The sequence below is a fragment of the Mustela nigripes genome, chromosome 7 (genome assembly GCF_022355385.1).
Source record: "Mustela nigripes isolate SB6536 chromosome 7, MUSNIG.SB6536, whole genome shotgun sequence".
Taxonomy (NCBI): Eukaryota; Metazoa; Chordata; class Mammalia; order Carnivora; family Mustelidae; genus Mustela; species Mustela nigripes.
This window is the reverse complement of record NC_081563.1, coordinates 127431595-127452548: the sequence shown is the minus strand read 5'-3', so window position 1 is coordinate 127452548 and position 20954 is coordinate 127431595. Positions and strand designations below refer to the sequence as shown.

At 50.1% G+C, this 20954-nt stretch overlaps 1 protein-coding gene and 1 long non-coding RNA gene across 13 annotated transcripts in view; one reads left to right on the top strand and one right to left on the bottom strand.

Annotated features, from left to right (window-relative positions):
• Positions 1-20954, top strand: part of ZMYND8 (zinc finger MYND-type containing 8) — a 124705-nt gene that overhangs the window by 21744 nt on the left and 82007 nt on the right. For 10 of the 12 annotated variants that reach the window (XM_059407172.1, XM_059407164.1, XM_059407171.1 and 7 more), the window contains one exon: positions 15280-15428. In XM_059407172.1, the coding sequence (XP_059263155.1) occupies positions 15280-15428 (149 nt within the window). Of the gene's footprint in view, positions 1-7844; positions 8407-14190; positions 14490-15279; positions 15429-20954 lie in introns of those variants that run through there. The other 2 variants (XM_059407163.1, XM_059407165.1) reach the window with 2 other exon arrangements.
• On the bottom strand, positions 1213-3915 carry LOC132022778 (uncharacterized). The gene is made up of 3 exons (XR_009405705.1): positions 3745-3915; positions 2493-2641; positions 1213-1686 (listed from the first exon to the last, which is right to left on the bottom strand). It is a non-coding gene; the product is annotated as an uncharacterized LOC132022778 (long non-coding RNA).

The window sequence follows — 20954 nt, the reverse complement described above, 5'->3', positions numbered from 1 at the left end:
TTTGGCTTCCAAATCAAAATCACCCTGGAAAGTCCCTTAAATTGCCCAAGAAGGTACAGTAATCAGCTCTGATCAGGCATTCTTACACATACTAAAGGCTTGAGAATTTTCAGTCTAGACTGAGGAGGAAATCAAACGCAAGTCCATCAACCTATGTCTAGGCATCAGATCATGATGCCTTGAAGACACCTGGCAAATCCCTCCAGGAGGGAATGGGGTTGGAGGATTCAGGAGGTCCTGTCTGCTTGCTTGTCTGGCTGGCTCTCTTGACTGCTTAATACAGAGCTGCTTATTGCTATGCTGTCTGCTCTGTGGGGCTGTTTACATTTACATTAATTAAAATTAAAAAAAAATGAGAGTAGTACCAGCCGCATTTCAGTTGCCCAGTTGCCGCGTGGAGCTGAGGCAGCCTCATTGGGCAGGCGTGGGTGTAGAACGTTGCTGTCATCGTAGGAAGCACTGTTGGGACAGCACTGCTTTGGAACTTTAATACCTTGGGGGGGTGCTGTGCTGGGTGCTGTGCCGGGTGCTGCGGGTGAAAATAACCTAGTCCGGGATTGGCGCAGCATAGAGTACGCTGAATAGATAATTATGACATCAGGGATGAAGTTTTGCTTGATCAGACTCTCTTGGGCCTCTAGTTTTTTCCAGAACTTCTGCCAAGGGTGTGCATGGCTATCTCCCTGTGTTCTCAAGTTGGCATTTCTTTTTTTTCTTTCTTTTTTTTTTTTTTTTTAAAGATTTTATTTATTTGTTTGACAGAGAGAAATCACAAGTAGTCGGAGAGGCAGGCAGAGAGAGAGAGAGAGGAGGAAGTGGGCTCCCTGCTGAGCAGAGAGCCCCATGCGGGACTCGATCCCAGGACCCTGAGATCATGACCTGAGCTGAAGGCAGTGGCTTAACCCACTGAGCCACCCAGGCGCCCCTCAAGTTGGCATTTCTTGTCCAGGCCCCATTGAACCGACTTTTTGCCAGGCCCTTTGGCATCTCGACATGCTAGCTGGAGGCAAATAGCCCAGGGTATGCTGGGGCGCCGACTCCCCGGCCTCCCAAAATAAATCCTCTGTTGTCGAATTCATTTACCTATGTGTCTCTTCGCTTGCCACTAGGTCTGTACCAGGTCTGTCTGTCTGGGAACACCACGGCGCTAGTGATTTGTAGTAGCTGTTCAGTGTTTTTTGGGTCAAAAGAAAAAAAATCTCCCACGAAATATTAACTCATAAAGGGAAGAAAATGGATCACTGGATTTCCTTTTCCAACAAGAAAGGCAGTGCATCTCTTTGAGATATAGGCAGGCCATTCTAAGGACCCAGAGTGGGTCCCACAAGACTGCACCAAGAAGATCCTTGGCCTCTGGAAGAATAGGAATCAAATACAGACAGGAGGAAGAGAGCCGAGTTTACTGAATAATGTGAGAGAAAGAGTAGGGCAGACAGGGTGTCTGGGAGACTCTGAAAAGAGGAGAGGTGGGTCCGCCTGCTGCTTGGGGTTGGGGGTTTACACTGGACAAGGGTCCGGGGCAGATGCTCCTTCAGGAATCCAGGGTAGGGTCCCATCCGGGTGAACAGTAGATGTTACTCCTTAAACCGTCCAAGGCAGGGGTGTTGATGCCGGTGGTTTGTTCGAAACTCATGTCCTCCAGCTCGGGATTCAGTTCTTCTTAGATATTTTCAGGTGTTTTGGGGCCTAGGACGAAACTCAACTCTGAGAATGATTCACTGTCTTGCTTCCCCCTTGAGACGGGGACGTCACTTCTTTGGTTGACTCAGATGCAAGGTGAAATGTAGAACAGGAGTAAATGGGGCCTAGCAGAGAAGCAGCAGAGAGAGAGAGAGAGAGAGAGAGAGAGAGAGAGAGAAACTATCTTTCCAAATGGTCCCTCATCTCATTTGTAACTAGGCAAAGTATACACAAAGAATAAGCTAAAAATCTTCTCAAGCAAGGTAACCGGTGTTAACAGTTTGATGTGTTTTCAATTATCCTTTCTACCCCCTTATAAAAATATAAACTAACTTACACTATAGGGGCGAAAAAGTTCTCTCTTCTTCTAGAGTCATTGGCTGGTCTAATAATTGATGTAAGACAGATTAACAGGATGAAAACAATAAACACAAGTTTATTAATGCTTGTTCATATGACAGGCCCAGAAAGAGGGTAGCTCCTTGCTATGGCCAAAGCCATTACCTGAAACAGACACCGTCTTTAGCAACAGGACAGAAGGTGTTGGGGGTGGGGAGTCCGTGAGGGGAGGTCCCCAGGAGACTTACAGGGAACAAGGGTCAGGTTGTTATGCAGATTTAAGTTGTGGTCTTCTCCATTGATAAGAGTTTCGAGAGATTTAGTCATTCCCCTTTTCCTGGTGTCGCTGGGAAGATACTCTTACAAATGGAGATTTTTCTGATGCTTGTTAAAACATCTCTTGCAAAAGGGTGATTTTTACTTGGTGTTTTCAGAGCTGCTGCCCTGTTTCCAGGTTCTTTAAAGTAACCCACCTGAATTAATGCTTGTGCCAAAGAGCTGTATTTTGGGGTGGTGAGTTCTGCTCCCCTGAGGTTGAACTGTCTGGAACTTGGCTGTCCTAGCAGAGCATCCCATAACTCTTCTCCCTGCATTTGCCTTGTCCTTCTCTGCTTGACGCTGCCTTTAAGAGATTTTCAAGGTGAGATTTAATTATCTTGACAGTTAAAAAATAATGGAGGCCTTGGCAAATGGGGAATATCGTGTTGCGTCCTAAGGGGGTGGGCAGCCCGGGAGGGATGTTTTGTGTGGAGAAGGGGACCGTCCCTGTGTGGCCAGGTCTTTTGTTCCGTTGTTTTTGTTTTTAAGAGAAGTTAGTAGTCTGGATTTATTCTAGATGCCGTGTCCCCCGATTTTAAAATGTCGGTGACTGAAATTTTAAAAAATGTGTCTCCCAGCTGTGAGCGGACTGAATTCTGCCAGCAGTCAGTCCCTCATTGGGCTACCAGCAGCCCGGGCAGTGGCTGTAGACCGACTGCGTCGCATTGAGGTCCCCGGATCATGATGTCAGCTGTCACTAGGTCCCTGTTCCTAATGAGACTGACCTGGTTTTGTCCTACATCTCTTCAACCACCTCCAAGAACCAACCTAGCCAGACACAGCAGGCTGAAAACAGGTTGCAAGGTCTTGAGTTGGGACCAGACACACTCGTTGCTGGGAATTGAATACACGTGTGTTTAAAATCTAGCCTCCAGTCAAGCTTGGTGGTGTGGGGACAGATTTAGGTTCTCTCGACTCAAACCCGAGAGCGGGATGGAGGGAAGGTGAACCTGCCCTGCCCACGCTTGGAGAGGTGTTCACGCCCCCTCTGGGTCCTGGCATCCTCTTGCAGGGACAGAATCTACATCCGAGCCAGGATTAAGGGAGGGGTTGAAAAGAGATCCTCGGGCTTTCTAAGGATCTGCTGCGAAAAAGGGCAAGAATCGGGACTGAAAAAAATTGGTTAAATGGTCATCACGGTGGGGGGTCTCCCAGCAGGGAACATGTTTTCCCTGGAGAAAGTCATTCCCCCTCTTTAACTCTAGATGACTCCGAGACAATAGCTCTCAGCAGGAAGAATGCCGAGCTGGGAAATAGGGGGCTTGTGAAAAACCTCCTGAGTTCCCCCTCTGGTCTGTCAGTAATTGTGTGTAGCTGGGCCGCCCCATCCCGCCCGGTATTTAAATCCTTAATCCCCTCCTTTTGGGGGAAATGGGCTCTTTAGGCAAGAAACAGAATGCCGAGTACCTGTTGAGATGTGAATTCACTCTCTGGGGCTCTGGTTTCTAGGTTTTGGACCCTGAAATGGCCGGGTCCTCTCTGATGTCCTCTTCCCCATGGACTTCATACCGCTCCTGCCTTCGTGGATTGCTGGGAGAAATTCTTAGAAAATTCTTAGGCTGGGGACAGAGATCAGGAGTTTCCTGTGAGTCACGGCTGCTGGCACACCTCAGACCTTTGCTAACCCTCTCCTGTTGCTCATTTACCTGGTCAGATGTGTGCCCTTGGGGACACCTCTGAGCCAGGCCCTAAAGCCAGGCCCGGTGCCACACGCTGGGCCACTGCAAAGAGAGACAGAAAAACCGAGATCGAGGTCACCTTCTGGAGGAGACACAGAAAAATAAGTGAATCAGGAAAAGAAGAAAATAATTTTCGATAATTTTCAGTGAGAGATCGCTGTTAAGACAGCAAGAACACACACACACACACACACACACACACACACACACAGTCTCTCTCTCTCTCTCTCCAGGATGGTAAGAGGGCAGAAGGTTGCAGAGTGAGGTTTGAGCCAAAAGCTGAAGTTGCCAGGTATGGGAAGGTTGAGCATAGAACATTCTAGATGGAAACGTCAGCAAGTGCACAGGAGTTTGTCTTGTGAGAGGCCACTGTGGTTAGGGTTCAGTGGATGGAGGAGAGCAGGTGAGCAGCTGCGTGAGGGCCTGTAGGTCTGGATAACTGTTAGGTTTGTGCAGTAAGTCCCTCACGTAGTTAAAGCAGGGGCTGCCCATCTTATTCAGGTTGGAAGAAGTCTGCTATTGAGGGTAGGTGAATTAATTTCCTGGCTCTTTGGTGCTCAGACCAAGGAGGCAGCAGTGCAGGTGGGACTGACCAGGAACGGGCAGAAGATGGGCAGGGGAGGAACACCCCTTTGCAGGGCACTTGCTCTGTGCCTGGGACCGCGTGAACCCTGCAAGGCTGGGCCCCATAATACCTTCTGCAGACAGCTAGCCTGCTAGCCATCTGAAGCCAGCCCTCTTCCGGCTTTTGAGAGCCTCACTTGAGGAATCAGAGGGAAGAAGTTCTGTGGGGAAGGGAGGGATGGGGTACTGAGGGCCACCTGGACTGTTGGGGTTTTCATCGGGGAGGAGATGCTGAGCCTGGCTTGGTTGAATCTGTGCCAGCCAGAGGACTTGTTGTGAAAGTTTGACTCTCTTCGGTGAACTGGTTTTTTTTTTTTAAGATTTTGTTTATATATTTGAGAGAGAGAGAGTGTGTGCACCAGCTGGGGGAAGGGCAGAGGGAGAGGAAGAAGCCGACTCCCTGCCATGTGGCTCGATCCCAGGACCCCGGGATCATGACTCGCCAAAGGCAGCCCCTCAGTGGACTGAGCCACGGAGGCGCCCTTCAGTGAACCTTTTCAGAAACAGTCAGAGAAGAGCTAGTTTGGTGCAAATCAGCGGGGAAGGCATGGAAAGAGTTGGGGAAACCGGTTTGAGCTCTCACAATAAAGTGAGATGCTGTTCGTGGGACATGTGCTGTCTCCTTGAATTCTAATAACCCTTTTAGAAAGATTCTGCTGGTTGTCGCTGAATTAGCGTAGGCACAAAGAGACCAAGGAACTTGCCAGAGGATTCACAGCTGGCAGGTGGCGGTACTTGGAATCAGACCTAGTGGTGTGGTTGCCGGGCCCACACACTGAACAATAAATAGTGCTGGGCTGTCCTTGGCCCACAGCAAGCACGCCTTCGGTGATAGAGAATTGCAAGGTAGCACTGAAAACGGTAGGGAAGCCCGTTGACCGGTGCAGTGAGGGCCCTGGGGTGGGAGCCAGCTGCCGTGAGTCGCCCGCGTGCTTCCTCGATGGAGGTGGCCTTGAGCACATACGTGTGCTTGTCTGAGCCGCCTCTAACAGATGCATGCAGAAACCCCACCCCTCGGGAAGGAGTCCTCAGAGGACTCATCAGATCACTCTCAGATCAGTCTCAAGAAATAGTAGGTGTGAATCACCGAGTTTTGTTTGAGAGGAAAACAGAAATGTTTTTCTGGCTGGCTACACCCTTTCTTCTGACTCATTCACAGACCTCGTATTTCTCCTGCTCAGCTTTTTGTCTGTGTGTAATCGATACGTCTCACATACTGTGTGGAATATATTTTCCATCCGCTTGCTGTTGGCCAGCCACTTCATCGCGGGCCTGTTTTCCTCCGGGCCTCAGTTTCTTCGTCAGTAAAATGGGAATACTCAGTACCTACCCTCTGGTAGAACCCAGGCCGTGAGTAAATACACTGATGGTGTTTAGAACAGTGTTTCCAACTGTCAGCTATTATTATTATTATATATTATATATTATAATATTATTATAATTTTCTCTGCCTTCCCTCCAGGGCGGGGACCTTCTCCCTACAGTTCCCTGGTTAGGCTAGATGTCTGGGAGTTGCTCAGTGACTCGAATATTTGACTGACTGATTCCGTTGTTTTCTTCTGTTTAAAATGTGCAGTCTGGTAAAATACTAGGCATTACGTTCCCTCTTAATGGGTAGAGATGCCTCTTTGGGTGGCGCATTTACACAAGGTCAGACCTGCCTGGCCACTCACAGCTTAGCGGAAGCTTCTTGACACCAGGATCTCTCAACCCCGGCCCTTATTGACATCCTGGGGCTGATCATTCTGTCGTGGGGCGGCCGTCCCGTGCCGGGTAGGGTGGTCCGCAGCATCCCTGCCTCCCACCCACTAGAGGCGAGGAGCGACTCCTTTCTTTCTCTTGTTGTGGCAACCAGAAATGTTTCCGGACGTTGCCACGTGTCTCCTGGGGAGACCTGGTGAGAACCACTGCTCTCTGCTGTTCTGAACACCCAGGCCTCCTCCAGGCAGCTCCTGGGGAATGCCGGGACCATGTCCTGAGCTGCTTCCACGTGCTGGGTGCCTGGGAATGCAGAGGTGGGCCTTGGCATGGGGTGAGCTCCATGCTCTCTCATCGCCACTTAAACATATTTTACGTGGCCCAACCCATGGTCAGAAAGAACCAAAAGACGAGTCTAGCATCTCCTGATTTCCGGGTGCGTTCCTCCAGGCCTTTGCAAACCCAGTTTCTTTCACTCGGGTCTATTTCTGGCCTTTTTTCACTTAGAGTTTGTTCCATGCCAGGACAGAAAGCCGAGATTTCTTCTTCCTTCCATTTCATGGCTGCGTGACGATTTTTTGCATTTCAGTCTGAAATCCTTGCTGAGTCAAAGGATCACCATGAGCTAACTGTCCCCTCTTCCCCCGGGGTCTTAGCACTTTCCCCAGTTTTGCCTGAGGTGCCCTTGCACGAGGCTAGCGCCGGGTGCCGCCGGGTGTCCAGCCGCCCCCGTTTTTTTCATCTGAGCCTCCTCACTTCCCTTCTCTCCCCTCAGCCCACTTGCCCACGTCAGCTGCCACAGACAAGAGTTGCCTTTTTATTTCTGAGCTGGCTCTCCGATGGCCGCGGCTCCCTGCCGCCATCTGAAAGCCACCCACCATCACCTGAGCTTTCTAGAAGCTGAGCTGCGCTGGGGGTGAGGGGTGGGGTAGGGACCAGGCTCAGCCCGGATAAAAAATGCAGACGGTCTGCGTCACCAGAGGAGCCCTCCCCGCGCGACCAGCTACGTAGCAAAGGCCAAAGGCAGCCGGTTACTCCACACTTTTCTTTGTGGTGACTTGGCAGAGTTAAGGGCCTCAAACATGTACACACGTTGGACGCATGCAGCCTTTTGGGCCTGGGCCTGCTGCGGGGGTGGGTGGGGTGCAGTGGTTTCTGGCCTGAGGTTGGGCCTTGGGCCCCCCCCCACCCCCCCACTTTGTGCAGTGTGAAAGGGCTTGGCATTCTTGAACCAGGAAATTGCTGTTGAGTTGTTGTCGGTTTTCCAGAAGGCCTCATCCCCCGGAGGGGGAGAAGGGGCTGGGTGATTGGAATTGCCTGTAGTTGTTGAGGGCAACACAGTGAATTCACTTGTAAATCAGCCTCTCTTCCCTGGCTGGCCGGCAATTTCAGCCCTTGCCCGGCGGGCCGAGTTTGGAGGCTTTCCTTTAACATGTGAATGTGCTTTCCCCCGCCCCCTTCTCTTGTCTGCCTGATTTTCGGGGTGGGGACCGGGAGAGGGAGAAACACAGGGACACCGGGTAGTGGGGGGATGGCTTTCTCGGCCCCTAGGAGAGGCATATGAGAAGTAAAGTTAATTTGATAATTATTAAGGAAAAGAAAAAAGAAAAAGCTCAAAACACCTTCCCATTGTGAACCACCACACTCCCTTCTGGACTTGCCACTCCAGCCAGTGGGACAATGGCGATCTGCGGCATTTATTCCCACCCGGTGCAGTAAATGGCTCCTGGGTGAGTGCGCGAGGACTCTGGGCTTAGCCGAGCTGCTGGCTGTCGAGGGTGATAAATTAGAGCCGAGAGCCTGGGGACATGAAGGCGCGTCCCCTGCCTCAGACTGCCTCACTGCAGAGAGGTGAGGGTGACCTTCTCGTGCTGGGCCACCTAGTGCGTACAAGACAGGGGCTGGCCTGGTAAGTGGTGACTCTTAGCCTGTCCTCTTTGCTTCTTCCTCCTCCCCCTGGGAGAGGCTGCTGAGGATCCGGAAGCAGGAATGTCTGCCGTGGGAGAGCCTCAGTTCTCTTTCAAAGAGAGGGGAGGGCCTCTGAGCAGCAGAGCTTTCTCAATGGCAGGTAAGCGCCCCTTCCCAGGGTTCCCTGCCCCTCGCTTGCTTTGCCTCCGAGGTCCTCGGGATCCCTGCGACAGTGACAGTTCCCCTCATGTTGAGAATGACCCTTTTGTTCCATGGCCTCATTCCCATCCAGCCCTTCTTTTCCTGGTCCGGGTGAGAAGTTCACATTCCCAGGCAGGGAGGCCTTGGAGAAGCCTGGCTGTCCTGGAGGAGGCTGTGTAGGCCCCTCGGGCAGGCTGTAGCCTGTCTCCAGGGGGTGCGGTTCTAGACACTCCGAGAGTGAACGGATTACTCGTTTTCGTTCCTGGGTTCCTCGTGGCTTGGGAATTATCTGCTGCAAGAAAAACGCTGCCCCCTTCTCGTCCCCGTAACTTCGCTCCCCGTTTCTCATTTCTGCTCTGGGCCCGAGGGAAATTCCAGGCTCTGCTTTCATGATGATATACTTACTGGCTGGAGAAGGCTCTCCAGTTCCTGGGGATCAGAGGCCTGCATGGGTACCTGCTCTCTGTCCTTGGGCACCACGCTGACATGATAAGCTGAGCTGCGCTTTGCCATTTCTGGGAGAGCGGCAAGTGGTCTTGCTGGCAGTGGGCTCTGCAGAGGGCTGGCAGGGACCGGGAGTGCTGTCTGCGCGCGCCCTCGGGAGCCCGAGCCGGCGCAGGCCTCTGCTGCCCGACCGTGCCTTCGCAGCTCCGGGAGGCCAGCCCGACTGCTCACAGTCTGATGGAAATGGAGAAGCCATGTCCTGGGCTCGGTCCTGTCTCCACGTTTCCAGAATTCTGACCTTCACAGGCGCTTCTGAGGAGACTAGGCCTGGTTTTGCAATGGGAGGGGTGGGGAAGGAGGTGAAGAGGAGGAGGAGGAGGAGGGATGATTGTTGGTTTGAAAAAAACATCTATCCTTCTTGGAGTGCTACTCTTTGCGGGCATTATGCTGAGAGCCTCCCAGGACTAGACTCATTTAATCCTTTTGTAATTCCTTAAGGTGCCCTGATCTCCATTCTGCCAAAGGACAGAGGCACAGAGAGGTTAAGTAGCTTCCTTGAGCTGCACTGCTGGGACCCGGTTTCTCTGAACGTGCGGTCCAACTTCCGGGTGGGGTGGCCAGCTGTCCCGTGTTGTGTGAGACTGTCCGTTTCCTTTGTGGCCCACAAGGCCCGTTTGTTGAGTGGCTTTCTCTTCATTCAGGCCCGGCAGGCTCTCCGTCCACATCATGAAGGACATTTAACGCCCACAGAGACACGCCAGAGGGCTGATCCTCCGGGGGAAGCGCCTGGCAGTTCAGCGGGGGCCCTTTCCCTCTCCCGAGGAGACAATTCCCTGTCATGGTGTGTCATTTCCCAGACTCTGGAGAATGTCAAAGGCGGTGACTCAGGTGCCGGATGTGGGTGGGGGTTGGGGTGCCGCCGTGGCCCAGTCTGGCAGGCCTGGCTGGAGAATGGAAGGGGGACATGGGGGGAGAGGGGCGCCGCGGGAGCGGAAATGACCTCGCAGGCCCCCTGCCCCCACCCAGCCGTTCTGTGGTCTGGGCCTCCGGGTGGTGCCACCATGGCGAGGTGAATGCAGTTCCTGGGGAATTCAACCACCCTGCCAAGAAGCCCCAGGCCGCCCCCTGCAGTTGTGAGGGAAAAAGGCCCATGAGAGTGTGCTGGGAAACGTAGACCCTGTGTGAGGAGGCCATCTTCTCCGTGTGAGGCCCTGTGTGAGCCTCCTAGTCCCATCACCTGGGTTCAAATCCCAGCCGCCTGGCCTCTTGTGTCCTCTTGGGCAAGTGACTTAGAGGGAAGTACACCAAAGGGATTTTGAACAAGGCCCCCTACATTGTATGTAATAAGAGAAAGCCTCAGCTGTTAATACTTGTGGCTCAGGAAAGCTAAAAGCCTGGGTTATCTTGAAGTTCCGGTGTCGCTTAGGTCAGGGGACATCTCGGAGGGGCTGAGTGGGATTATTTCTGGCAGTTCACGAGACACAGGTTGGAGAAGGATCTCATCAAATGCCTGGTTCCTAATACCCCGTAGGCCTTCCCATATTATTAAGATTTCACTGAAATGTCACAGGAGGGGAAAGTTCTGCTGTTTCCTGCTCCATGCCAAGCTGTTCTCCTGAGTCACAGCTCTGTCCTTTGCCTGGAGGAGCTGTCCTCCCTTGCCCATGTTAACTCCTTCAGAACCAGACTTATTTTGAGGGAGAGGTGGTAGGAGGCAGAGAGGGTCCCTGGTGGGCCTGTCCCATAGTGGAATGGCGCCAGGCCCTGCTGCCTCACAGAAAGGACTTTCAGATCTAGGCTGAGCCATTTCCCTGGTGATTCAGTCCACGGTGGCTGTTGTCAGCCTTCCAAGTTTATAGAGGAGATGCATTTAGCAGTAAATCCTCGTCAGAATTAAATCATTAAAGAAGGGGGAAAAAAAACTTGACTCAGCTTTCTGGAAAAGGTCCTACACAGGCGGCTTTGTTGCCATGGCTACAGCACAGCCCACGCCCACCATTCTGTCACCACCCAAGGCCTAGGAGTGGTCTGGTTTCTAACTCAGAATGCTGACTTCCGAAGGTCTGTGAAGCCAGTTGGTGTTTCTCGCTTTTGTCCTCCAGAGCCTCGCGGAAAGCCTCTGCCTTTGACAGATGTGTCTTGCTTGGGTCCTGTTCCACTCTTGCCCCTTGGACGCAGCTGCCGATCTCTCATTAGCTCTGGAGGGAGTCGGTGTGTTTGTAGCCAGGAACAGAACTGAGGTTTTTGTGGTTTGCTGGGATTAGAAGGTTGGGGTCCTCTCCTGTACGGGCAGCCTTTGGTCAGAGCCCTCCTCGCTGAGCAGGACTCCAGTTTCCCCTTTGGTTTCCTGCTGGGCTTGGACAAAATGCTGTCTCTGGCTCAAATTGCTTCTGTGTGTATTTCTCCCCTCTCTCCGCTGGAATTAATGAATTTCAAAGTTCAGAAGGGACCTTAAGGTGGTCTGGTTGTGTAGTTTTAATCTTTAGTGTTGATGACTCACTTAGGTAGAGTAGGCGTGGCCTACCAGAAGTTGCCTCCTTGTACAGAACCGTGGCATGTGGTTTGTGGGTCCTGGGAACACGTTCACGGACTGCACAGGAGAAGTTCAGCCTGGTCTCTTTTTCCCTTCTCCCATTTTGTAGATGGAGCCTGGCGTTTTCTCCTGTGTTCGCTGTCTTTATTCTCCTGCTGTGCCTCCTTGCCCAGCTTCTGTTCCCTTAGCCCCAGGCCAAGCCCTCAGGTGGCATTGGGGCAGGAGAGGAGGTGGGTTTTACCAGTAGTGAATCCTGTTCCACACGAGTGAGAAAGAGCTTCGAATGCCTTCCCCTAACACCATTCTAGAGCATCTGAAACCAGTGTGCTCCCTAATTCCTTGGAGGGCTCCTTAAACCACAGATGGCCAGGTTTTCCTCTATAGAGTTTCTGATTTATAGCTCTGATGTAGGGCCTGAGAATGTGCATTTCTTACCAATTCCCAGGTGCCACTGCTGCTAGTGTGGAGACTGCTTCCTGGGATCCATCGTCCCAGGGGGTTCTCAGCTACTGGCAGGTAACTTAGATGCTCAAGGAGGGGCTGCTGTCCTTTCTGGCTCCCAAAGGCTGTGTTAAGTGTTGGCTATGCTGTGTGGATCATCTGCCTTGTTCTCCTGTTCTAGCCCAGTGATTCTTCAGGAGGCTGGTACCACCCCTCTCTGAGTGCTTGGGAAGGACGTGGGGGTGCCTTTCGTTGTCAGTGTGTTTGGGGACGCTGCTGGCGGTGAGTAGGAGGATGCCCAGGTGGTCCTTGCAACGAGGAAAGCTGTCCCTTCCAAAATCAGTGTGCTCCATTAACAAACATGGAAAGACACGAGTTGTTTTTGTCCTGAATGTGCCCTTAACTTTTCTGCTGATATGTTTTTGCTCATGTCCTTTCCTCTTTAAAATATCCTCAGTGGCTCCTGGGTGGCTTAGTCCGTTGGGCATCTGACCCTTGACTTCGAATCAGGTCATGATCTCTGGGTCATGAGATGGAGCCCTTTGTCGAGCCCCACTTCAAGCCCCATGTCACCCCCCACCACCCTGCGCGTGCTCTTTCTCTCAAATAAGTAAATCTTTGAAATAAAGAAGTGAATAAAATACCTATCCTCAAATGAAACAAAATGTAACAAGTATCAAAAGTGTTGCCTAGTTAGTTGCTTTCAGTGTTGTCTGGTCAAGGTGCCATTTCTTCTGGGATGCATCTCCTTGGGGCCCCCAAAACACCTTTCTGTTTTTTTGTTTTTTGTTTTTTTAAATTCTTTTTAATAGGCTCCACTACCCAGTGTGGAGTCCAGCATGGGGCTTGAACTTCAGACCTTGATCTCAAGACTTGAGCTGAGATCAAGAGTTAGACCCTTAAGCAGCTGAGCCACCCAGGCACCCAACCAAAACACCCTTCTTAATCACACATCCTCTGACATTTGAGCAGGGTTATTTGGGTTTTCCAGCTCTACGCTGAACAAATCCCAGACTGCAGTCCCCAAGCCCATGGTGGTGGGTCCCAGCTTTGTCCATCCGGTGACATTGTTTTTCCTGAATCAGGCCTTCCGTCATTTGCTCGTTCCTGGCCTTTGGTTTGTACCTGCTGCCTTTTTGCATGCTCCTGAACTTCCTAAATGCCTCACTTTAAATTTATTTTGATAAAGTCATCTACACTCATGATAAATACAGTTTACAAGGGTACACAGTGAAAATGATCCCTCCCCTTTCTCCTGCATGTTTCCCTACCCCCGGGCAGCCGCTCGTCCCAGTTGAGAACTCCGTAGTAGTTTTGTGTTCATCTGGGAATGTTCTAGGCTCGTGCAAAGTTAGATTTCTAACGTTGTTTTTGGAGGGTGTGCGTGTCAGTCTTTTAATGGCGCTCAGTGTGTCCTGCTCTTTTGCCTGATGCAGAAGCTCGCAGATAGTCATGGATCTGTTTGCATAGAGGTGCCTCCTTATTCTTAATGGCTGGGAAATATTCGACTCTATGGGGGGGGGGAGGCGCCTGGCTGGCTCAGTTGATAGAGCATGTGGCCCTTGATATCTAGGTTGTGAGTTCAAGCCCCACGTTGGGCAGGAGATTATGTAAAAAAATGAAATGAAGAAAGAATATTCTAGTGTGTGCCTATGGTATGTTATTAGACCAGTCTTCGATTTGTGGACATGGTCGTTATTTCCAGATGGGGATACAACACTCGGTGTCTCATTTGAATCACCTTAGGGGTGCTTTGCTTCCTGTGACTGTATCCGTAGCATGCATTTCTAGGTGGAGGAAGTGAGCCTTCACCGATGAGGGCGGAGAGGGGTAAGGACCTCTGCTGGGCATGAGAGAGAGGAGGCTCTCTCTAGGGGAACGCCAGGTCCAGGCTCTGCCTTTTCGGGAAGTTTTCCTGTTAAACTTGCTGAGCAGTGACCCAACTGAGCTGAAGCTCCTGTGCTGTAGCATTTGGAGATTTTCCTTCTTACACCCTAGGGTTGTTCCCCATGTGCCTCGGGGCCATCCCTTCAGGTTCTCTGGGCCTCCACGTGTGGTATGATCCTCCGAACTCTGGGGTCTGTCTCCCTCAAGGTGCCTGTGGTTAGCATTTCATTTCCTCAGGGGGCTGTGTGTCAGTGCAGCACCCGGAACACTTGTTCGGGGTTTTTCTGAAGTTGCCCGGTGAGACGGGAACGTTCCATCCTGTGGATCAGCTTTTGCCGAAGTCGTTCACGGTCTCCTTTAATGAGCCTGCTTGGAAGATGGTCTTTCAGGCAGAAGGAGACCCCTAGGAGGCCTTGCACGTGTCTGTACTGGGCCGTGTTCATCTGCCCAGGGGCCCCTGTCCACACGCAGAGGCTGGTGACGCACGGCGCGTCCCGCATGCTGGGGCTTGCCTGTGAGTTAAAACTGGAGGAGGCACATCGTCAGTTTCGCGTTGGGGATAGTCGTCCTTCTGGATTCCACATCCCACCCCATCCCCTGTGCTCTCGCGTAGCTGTCTTTCCTTGTGCCTGTAACTTCTCTTTCTCAGAATGTAAGGCACACCACCCTGGGCCCTTACTTCGTCCTGACGCTAATGAGACAGCCGGAGGGCATGGAGTGGACCCAAGGCCTTGCAGGTGAAGATGGGGTGCTGGTGGAAGTCTCTGGGCTTAAATGAGACGCTGGGAGAGTAAAAATGGGAGGGAATGAATCGGCAAGGGTTGGTGGGCTGGCGCATCACAGAGGAGAAACCAGGAGAACGTCCTTTGTGTCTGACCCCTTTGGAGGAAAGTCCCAAACAAGCACACCACCATCACTGTTGTTGTCTTTCACAAAGAAGTATGTATGCCTTTGATTTCTGGAAGTGTGTGGCCTTTCTGGGCTGCCCTTCCTGGTTTCCTGGCTGTTGCCATCAGGCATGGGTACAGGAGAAATACTTCTTTGGGATGGGGATGGTACTAGGGTCTCTGTGACACAACTCACGGTCAGCAGGGACACTGTAGAGAAGGGTGGGGATTTTGGCAAAATGGTGAGTACATTTCCAACTAAATAAATGGCTCACTGGTTGATACACAGAGCAGTCTGGGACCATAAGGCCACGCAGGCCCCAATTTGTGTGTGTTTTGTTTTGTTAAGAAAAGCCAGAAGTCTAGGTGATTATGTGAAGTTTCTCAATTTTTTTTTACTATAGCAGTGAATTAAAATTTTAACAAAAATGGTATGCAGACTGAAGAAAGAGTGTGTGACTTTTGAGACCGTTAACCAAAAGGATGGAGGGAGTGTATTCTAGGAAGATGAACAAATGAACACTACAACGGCATTGGGTCTGGGGTCGGAATGTCTTGTGTCCCACACACCCTCTCCCTGGGGGGCCTCGGCCTCCCTGATGACTGCTTTAAAATACGTGGTCCTGTGTGTCTCTTTCAGATCCTGGCTCCACAGAGAGAACAGCCCAGAAAAGAAAATTCCCCAGCCCTCCGCATTCTTCCAATGGCCACTCGCCACAGGACACATCCACAAGCCCCATTAAAAAGAAAAAGAAACCCGGCTTACTGAACAATAACAATAAGGAGCAGGTAAAGGGCCGCTGGGAATGGCGTCCACACCAGCAGGACAAAGGCGGTAGTGAGCAGTGCTGTAGCTTTCCGGGTGTTTCTGACAGCCTGTGTTCTTGGCATTTAACAAGCTGCCTTGCTCCAGCTGTCATTTGTATAAGACAAGAAGGGCAGTTCCAAATGGGTTTGTGTAGAAATTTCCAGTGGCTTTTCCAGATCTGTTTTGGGGACAGGGCAGTGACCCAGATGAGCTGAAGATACTGTGCTATAGGATTTGGGGATTTTCCTTGGATTTCTTAACTTAACACTCTAGGGCTGTTTTCCCCAGGTGGCCTGAAAAGTTTTTCCTGCTAGGCCATTTCGGTAGAATGGGGCTGAGGCAGGCTCTCCCCTCCTGGTCTCAGCTTTCTCATCTGTAAAATAACAGGTTTAGGTCTGTGGTAACGCAGCTGCTGGCTCTACCCATTGTCTACTGTCCTCTTTGGTAATTGGTCACCATTTCCTCTCACTGCGCATCACCCCTGGGGCGATCAGAGTCTTTTTCTGGAACCCGTCCACCTGCAGCCGACACCTCTCAGCCAGATAGGAACATCCATTAGCTGTCTTAGATCTTAAGAGACTTAGCTTTAAAATTCTCTGATGCAGGCTCAATACTCTTCTGATATAAAAAAAATGGTAGATGCTTTAGTGGTCCACAACATCAGATCTCCTAGCCCTGGAGGAAGCAGAATGCCCCAGTGGTTCTGGGAGCATTTCGGTAGGAATTCCTCGGGATGCCTTCATCCATCTCGTGCATTACGGTGTGCCAGAGTGGGCCCTGGGGATCGGAGGTTGAATAAAACAAGGTTGTCGCTTTCCTGGGAAGAACCTAGCAATGGTTAAATGTCCAGAACTGGGAGAGGGGTGCATTTCTGCACACTAATCTATTTCCATGCTCAAAATTATATAGCGAAATGCCAGCGCTGCCTTTGCGGTGTGGCCGTGGGCAAGTTAACCTCTTCGTGCCTGGTTGGCCTAGCCACTGGAATGGGAGGAATGGGATTTCACGGGGTGTGGTGATGAAATGAGCGACACATGTCAGTCGTAATAATAAAAACAAAGCCAGGCTCGATCCCAAGTGGAATAATCACACGAGCTTGGTGTGAAGTAATGAAACGGCAGCCACAGAGATGTTCTAGATCTGTGCTGTTGTGTGTAATCGCCACAAGCCACCTGTGGCCATTGAACACCTGCAGATGGCAAATGTGACCCAGGGACTGGGTTTTTATTTTTATTTTTTTCCTTTCTTTTTTCTTTTTTTAACCAAAAAATAAGTTTTTATTTATTTATTTTATTTTATTTTATTTTTTAAATTTTTTTTTTTAAAGATTTTATTTATTTACTTGACAGACAGAGATGACAAGTAGGCAGAGAGGCAGGCAGAGAGAGAGAGAAAGGGAAGCAGGCTCCCTGTGGAGCAGAGAGCCCGATGCGGGGCTCGATCCCAGGACGCTGAGATCATGACCTGAGCCGGAGGCAGCGGCTTAACCCACTGAGCCACCCAGGCGCCCCTAAGTTTTTATTTAAATTCCAGTTAATATCGAGCGCAGTGTCAGTTTCAGGCGTACAGTGTGGTGGTTCAACACTTCCCTGCAACGCCCAGTACTCCTCACAGTACGTGCACTTGACTTCATCCCCACCCCCCACCTCCCCTCTGGTCACCAGCAGTTTGTTCTCTCTAGTTAAGAGTCTGTTTCTTGGAGGAACTGAATTTTTAATTTAATTTTAATTTGTTGACTGCCTGTGGCTTATAGCTACTGTGTCGGATAGTAAAGGTCTAATGAGATGGGAATCCCGTTAAAAGAGAAGAAATGGGTCCTGAATAAATGTCTCAGGGATTGAGAAGCACATGCAATGTGCTGGTGATAATACTACTAAGAGGCGTGGGTTGGCCATGTGCCACTTCTTGTTTTAAGGCATTTTTCTGAGCTCCTGTTTGTAATAATCCCGTGGGAAAGGGCTGCATTGTGACCATTTTACAGATGAAAACACGGAGGTTCAGAGAAGTTAAGGTGTCTCCTCGGCCTCAGAAGCTGCTTCGGTCTGGCTTGAAGCACTGATGACGCATCCCTGTCACCCAGAAGCTATCCCATAGCTGCTGGCAGTGAAGACTAAGCAACACAGACGGGTGCCTCGGGGCTCAGTTGCTTGAGCATCTGACTCTTGATTTTTGGTTCAGGTCATGATCTCAAGGCGCCTGAGGTTGAGCCCTGCCTCGGGCTCCACACTGGGTTGGATCCTAGAAGAGATTTTCTCCCTTCAAAAAAGAAAAGAAAAGAAAAGAAAAAAATAAGAAGAGAAAGAGACAGGAAGGCCACAGATAATCCCCAAACCTTAACTTAGCTAATAATTTAACTTCCTGGGCAAACTCTCCCTTACCAGGTACCAGGAAGGCACGAGGCGGAGTGTCCGGTCTTTGTAGAAAGCCTTCTCCTTTGGCCTCTCCCTGTGTGTGCTCACGTGAATCACACTTTTTGGAGTGTGGCTTGTACCTCTCTTTCTGGAAGCGGATCTCCTTGGGGAGTCCATGCATTTTCTTCTCCCGTCCCCATCCATGTGTTAGGACCATTTCTGTAACACTGAAGGCTCATGACCTCAGGGACACATTTTTCAGTCCGTGTCCCCTTCCAGACTGGCAGCTTCCAGAAAGTGGCCAGTGTTTGGTGGGTGCTGTCACAACAGTGGGGGGTTGGAGTTGCTTCTCGTGAATACATAGCACACTCTGGGTTTGGAAAAGATGGGACTGGGAGGGGCTGGACATGGGGCACGATTACGCTCCTCAATAATTTGTCATCCTCAGTATTGATAGAAGAGTTTATGGGACTGTTGCACAGGGGAAATGCCGTCGGGTCCTAGAGATCTGGCTCTTTCTAGCCCCACTGTGTCTGGGAGACTCAGAGTGGGATCCTGTCAGTTGCTTGCCCATCTTTGAGATTTAGTTATCTTGTAAAATAGGGGTTTGGGCTGGAAACATCGAAAGGCTGATTGTAGGTTTGTTTTTCAGCCTAAAACTCCCTGGGGCCAAACAGTCAGGAGTTGGCAGAGCACTGCAAAGAAGTGACGTTCCTGACCCTTGACCCCATAATTCATTCTAGTACATAATATTTGCACTGTAGCAGCAGCCTCTCTCCTGTAACAGTCTGTTTTTCCTTAAGGGGAACTTAAATCCCTTAAAAAAAATTTCTTCTGGACACTTTCCTTTTCCTCTTTCTTTCTTCTAGAATTTTATAGCATTACAAAATTATGGAATTAAAAGCAAATTGTAGGTCTGTAAGTGCTGGGTTTTACCAGTAGTGTAATTTCTTATTCACCACCATTTGAAGATCATGAGATTTCAAGTAACAACTTATATTTTTGGGTTCTTACAGAAACTCAGAAAAATCCAGCAATAGTTGGAGTGGAGTAGAGCCTGCCCCTTTATTTTCTTAAATTTTTAAAAATTATTTTTACTAACATATAATGTTTTATTTGCCCCAGGGGTACTGGTCTGTGAGTCATCAGGCTTACACATTTCATAGCACTGTAGCACATAACCTCCCCAGTGTCCATAACCCAGTCACCCTCTCCCTAGCCCCCAACCCCCAGCAACCCTCTGTTTGTTTCTTGAGATTAAGAGTTTCTTCTGGTTTGTCTCCCTCCCAATCCCATCTTGTTTCAAGATTTCCTTCCCTAACACCGCCCCCCTCAAATTCCTCATATCAGGGAGATCATATGATAATTGTCTTTACCTGATTGACTTAATTTCGCACAGCCTAATACCCTCTAGTTCCATCCATGTTTTTGCAAATGGCAAGATTTCATTTCTTTTGCTGAGCCTGCCCGTTAGACACCGGGTGTTCTAGTTTTCCACCTTCCCCAACCCTCCCCATTGTCAAACTCTGTTTGCTTTGCTTATTCCTACTGATTCCGGCTCTTTCAGGCATTCAGGTGCCTTTGAATTTCGGCGTATATCAATATGCTTCCCTCCTCTTCTCATTTTCTTTAATTTATTTTTTGTGTTCAAAAAAGGGATAAAGCTGGGCGCCTGGGTGGCTCAGTGGGTTAAGCCTCTGCCTTCGGCTCAGGTCATGATCTCAGGGTCCTGGGATTGAGCCCCACATGGGGCTCTCTGCTCAGCAGGGAGTCTACTTCCTCCTCTCTCTCTGCCTGCCTCTCTGCCTACTTGTGATCTCTCTCTGTCAAATAAATAAATAAAATCTTTAAAAAAAAAAAAAGGGATAAAGCTTTTCTTTGCTTATAAAAACAAGCAACCCCCACCCATTTTTCCTTTTCTGGTAGACTTTTTTATTACCAAATGGAGATAGGGGTTGAATTTTTTTTTTTTTTAAAGATTTTATTTATTTATTTGACAGACAGAGATCACAAGTAGGCAGAGAGAGACGGGGGGTGGGGTGGGGTGGGGAAAGCAGGCTCCCAGCTGAGCAGAGAGCCCGATGCTGGGCTTGATCCTGGGATCATGACCTGAGCTGAAGGGAGAGGCTTTAACCCATTGAGCCACCCAGGTGCCTCTAGGAGTTGAATTTTTAAGGTTGGACCTTATTTCATCCATTTTTCATATATTAGGAATTCAGTAATTTTTAGGGGAGTTGTAAGAAGAACCTTAAAACACACTTTGTTTTTTGGAAAAACAAGTATTTAAGGCTTATAATTACTATTATTATTTTAAAGATTTCATTTATTTATTGGACAGAGAGAGCGACAGCAAGCAGGGGGAGTAGCAGACAGGGAGAAGGAGAACACGCTTCTCGCCAAGCAGGGAGCTTGATGCAGGGCTCAGTCCCAGGACCCTGGGATTATGACCCAAGACAAAGGCTGATACCCAACTGATGGGGCCACCCACATGCCCCTGTAATTAATTTTTTAAAAAAATTTTATTAATTTATTTGACAGGCAGAGATCACAGGTAGGCAGAGAGAGAGGTGGAAGCAGGCTCCCTGCTGAGAGGAGAGCCCGATGCGGGGCCCGATCTCAGGACCCTGAGATCATGACCTGAGCCAAAGACAGAGGCCCAACCCACTGAGCCACCCAGACGCCTGCCCTATAATTTTTTTGAAAAAGATTTTATTTATATATTTGAGAGAGAGAGAGCATGTATGTGCAAGTGGGGGGGTGGGGAGGGGCAGCGGGAGAGGGAAAAGCAGACTCCCTTGATGCGGGACTCCATCCCGGGACCCCCGATATCATGACCTGAGCCGAAGGCAGATGCTTAACCGACTGAGCCACCAGGAGCCCCTACAATTACCTTTTTTTTTTTTTTTTTAAACATTTTATTTATTTATTTGACAGACAGATCACAAGTAGGCAGAGAGAGAAAGGAGGAAAGGAAGCAGGCTCCCCGCTGAGCAGAGAGCCCAATGTGGGGCTCGATCCCAGGACCCTGGGATCATGACCTGAGCTGAAGGCAGAGGCTTTAACCCACTGAGCCACCCAGGCACCCCTACAGTTAGTTTTAAATAGCCTTTTGGGGGCGCCTGGGTGGCTCAGTGGGTTAAGCCGCTGCCTTCGGCT